This window comes from Crocodylus porosus, unplaced genomic scaffold (genome assembly GCF_001723895.1).
Source record: "Crocodylus porosus isolate Cpor-Errol unplaced genomic scaffold, CroPor_comp1, whole genome shotgun sequence".
Taxonomy (NCBI): Eukaryota; Metazoa; Chordata; order Crocodylia; family Crocodylidae; genus Crocodylus; species Crocodylus porosus.
This window is the reverse complement of record NW_017728886.1, coordinates 98618226-98622064: the sequence shown is the minus strand read 5'-3', so window position 1 is coordinate 98622064 and position 3839 is coordinate 98618226. Positions and strand designations below refer to the sequence as shown.

General features: G+C 38.1%; 1 protein-coding gene across 12 annotated transcripts in view; it reads left to right on the top strand.

The window, feature by feature from the left end:
- Window positions 1-3839, top strand: part of TNS3 (tensin 3) — a 342744-nt gene that overhangs the window by 161182 nt on the left and 177723 nt on the right. For 7 of the 12 annotated variants that reach the window (XM_019539604.1, XM_019539585.1, XM_019539567.1 and 4 more), the window contains one exon: window positions 334-505. In XM_019539604.1, coding sequence (XP_019395149.1) covers window positions 356-505 — 150 coding nt within the window. In that variant the 5' untranslated portion in view covers window positions 334-355. The remainder of the gene's footprint in view (window positions 1-333; window positions 506-3839) is intronic. The other 5 variants (XM_019539596.1, XM_019539576.1, XM_019539525.1 and 2 more) reach the window with 1 other exon arrangement.

Genomic DNA, 3839 nt, shown 5'->3' with positions numbered 1-3839 from the left:
ATGTTAATGTGTGGCAACACCATTACTCACCATGCATTGTCCCATCATAAGCTCCACCACCATTATTAAAATTGAGGCACATACCCTTTGGCAAAGAACCATGTGCTCCTTTGGGTTACATGTGCCTCAGTTTAAAAATCACTGATAATAGCAAAAGGGTATATGTTTACTGCTTGTTGACAGCATTTATGAACTGCAGTTTCAAATGAAGTATCGGAAGCCATAGATGCCCTTTTATGAATCCAAGTAGAAATTTCTACTCATTACCTTTCTCTTTTTTCCTTCACTTCTTTCCACTACTTCACCCAAACTGCCACATCTAATTCTTACCAGAAGTGCAGACTTTGATCACATTATGGAGGAGGGCTACGAACTTGACCTAACTTACATCACGGAGCGGATCATTGCTGTGTCCTTTCCTTTGAGCTGTTCAGAGGAAACATACCTGCACAACCTGCAAGATGTAACCCGAATGCTTAAATCTAAACATGGAGATAACTATCTGGTGAGTGCAGATTCATTTTTTTAGATACTGACAGCAATATGAATCAGAAGTGATGCTGAAAATACTTTATTCCATTTTTACAGCTGCAAGAGACCTGAAACTGGCATGATTTATCTTGCTTAGGTGTACAAGTTGAGTAGTGCAGCACACCTTCCTGTTGGTGGCACTGCAGTATACATTTTGAGTGGCTTGTTTGTACATTTTACAGATGTTGCAATGGAACAGGTTTAGGGATTATTCTCATGAACCAAAATAAGCCCCCACAAGATCCAGATGCCAGACTGCAGAATGCATTTTTTCTAGCAGCTGGTGACATCTAGATCCTCAGTGGGATGTCTGCTAGTCTCTTACCATCCTCTCTTACTTGTCACCATTGCTGACTGTGATATAGTACCTAAAGGTACGTTGTTTGTTTATCTGTTCCATCCAGTTCTTTTTCATTTAACTTGATTTAGACTGATGAAATAAGTAATTTATTTTCTGAAGAAAATAAGGTTCTGAGCAAATTTTCTGATAAACTCCAGGTTCAGAATCTTTTATGATGACCAGAACTGTTATTCTCTTATGCTATGTGTTTTCTGCTTAGTACATTTAAACTCAGTGGTATGTGCTGCTTCATTCTCTGAGAGCACTTAAAAACCAGAGCCAGCATTTCTGCTGCTAATTGAACTTATTTTTAGATAGCATGAGCAAACTATTAAAACAAAATCCTCAGGTTCAGGAGGGTAAACTTGACATAAACTAGCTTGCAATGTGATTCTACCTGAGAAACACAAGCTGTTAATGCTCATTCATGCACAACTAATGTATACATCCCAACTGCATCATGTACAAGTACTAAACTTGAGCTATGCTTTCAGTGCTGTCTCATGTCCTCTGTATGTCCTATTTAATACATGACTCTGCAGGACTTTTTGTGGTACACAGCAGTGAAGGATTAATGGCCCTTTCACTTTACTCAGCATTCCAGGTTCAGTCTGTGGGGCATGGGGTCCCCAGCCACTTAGAAACTGAACAGCCATGGATTAAGTCATATTATAAAAGTATAAAGATACATTCATACTAAATACCATGGTTCATTCAAGCACAAAAATGATAAAAATAAGCATAGCTTAACACAATTTGTTGATAGAGACCAAACACAAGAGTTTTAAATCCAATTTGGGGAGATATCTGTATATGACAATATCCCCCAGAATCAATCACTGTAATTAAGGGACCCACAGACAACATGGTTTTCATTGACTTTAGAAGGTGCTGTTTAGGTAGTCATTACTACTGAAGGTCGAACACTTATGTGTGTACTTAAGCATGAACTTTAGAGCTTTTCTTTAGGCACCCACCTTCAAAAAAAAAAAAAAAAAAAAAAGAAGAAAGAAAACCACGACCTGTGAATCTGAGCTTAGGCTGTTGTGTTGTAACTTAAAGTACATTTAATTAAACTTGGTAAGAATAAGTTATTTGTTTATTATATCCTTAGCTGTTCATGTCCTTACTTTTTATTACTTAAGTTTGTAGATAATATGGTAGAATTGATACTGGTATATTCTGCATCTAAATGGAATAAAATTTCCACTTGGCCTTAATGGTCTTTTTAGACAACATATTTTTAGTTTTGGAGCATTTACTATTTGATCATGTTATGTTTTAGAAATCATTTTAAAAGGGAAAATTGTCTTCAGTTTATATTGCTTAGGAATATAAGGTGAAGAGGACTATAGAATGGAATAGTTTAGAAACAATACATCCTGCAGCTGTGCAGGAAGTTGCCTAGATCAGTGGTTGCCAAAGTGGGGTGTGCAAGATGATCCATTGGGGTGCGGGAAGAAAATATTAGAACATCTATTTTTATTTATATAAATATACGTATATTGGGGTGTGTGCTCAACATTTTTTTTACTGATAAGGGTGTGCGATCAAAAAACTTTGGAGACCACTGGCCTAGATGACCGCCCAGGTTCCTTGCAACCTTGTGATGCTATAAATGAGAAACGTGAACTATTTTATCACTTGCCAAGGTGCTTTTTCTTGGTAGGGATTGAGGCAAGGATGGGGAAGCTTTTACCTCTTCTGGGTATAAATAGAGAGTCTTTTTTCTCCTACCTTCAAAGCCTTCATAAGCATTCAACTGATTTAAAGAATATAAAACACATTCACAAAGTTTTTAAGGTGAATATACTCAGAGACATGGACAGCTGTAAGATTTTGAAAATAAGGGTACAGATGGTGACATGCATCTTCACGTATAATACATAATTTTTCTGCTGGTAAAAAGAAACTAAAAGATTTACTAATATGGTTTGGGGCCTTAGGGCCATATTATTCAGTTTAAAGTGGAAGCAAAAATAAATATGCCTTTATTGGAATGTGTGTTAATTTTCGATATAATACAAAACAAACTAGGTAAAAAAAATACTCTAAAGATGTTGTCTCTTTAGTCCTGTAGTCTTTAGAATTAAATGCACATCTCTTTCAGATTCATAAGACAAAATCAAGTCTTCTTGAGCATCTTGACAGTGCATCCAGTGATTCACTGAGAGTTATATCCACCCTTGAGTTAATGTCTTTAGCTAGAGTTAAAAACAGTCTGCAGGGCAGTGAAATAGGAGCTACATCACCAGGAGCAGCTAGTGGACAACAGAATTGCAAAAGAAAGAATAGTTTAGTTTTCAGAATATTAAGACCATTAAAAAAGGAAAGAGGGTCACCTGTGGAATGAAGAGTTTAGAAAGAATCAGGCAGATTATAATGAGCCATGAAGTCAAGAAAATTTCTCACCACACCCTGAATAGAACATGCTGCTACTGCCCAGTAGTTTGTTTTAAACTTTGGGTGGACCAGGAATTAAAAGGGAGTGCAGCTGTTCTGCTGCACCTGCCTGGATCTGTCCCTGCTCAGGGAGTAACACTCATGTGCTTTACATAGGATCTGAATAACTGGGTTCTGTATGCACCACAACAGCTGGAATAAAGGAAATTAAATTAATCATCTACTCCTGATCCTACTTTCCAAGGGCACTGCTACAGTTCAGCAGCTACAAGTAGCCCCTTGTTTTGCACCCTTAATGCAGGTGTTGGTGTGTCTCGACCTCAGGCCTCCCATATGAGGCTATTACAAAGCTTAGTGTGCCTGCTGCCCCCACTCACAGTATAAAGCTTTGGTAGGACTGGCATCTCAGTCATTAGGTGAACTACCCCCAAAATCAGGGCCATATTTAAACAGTGCTTTAAAATGATTAGAAGTCTGAATTGCATAAGAAACTGGGGGGCTGTGGTGTAGACACCCACACAGTCAAATGGGTCGCCAACTGGCTGGAGGGCCGCACCCAGAGGGT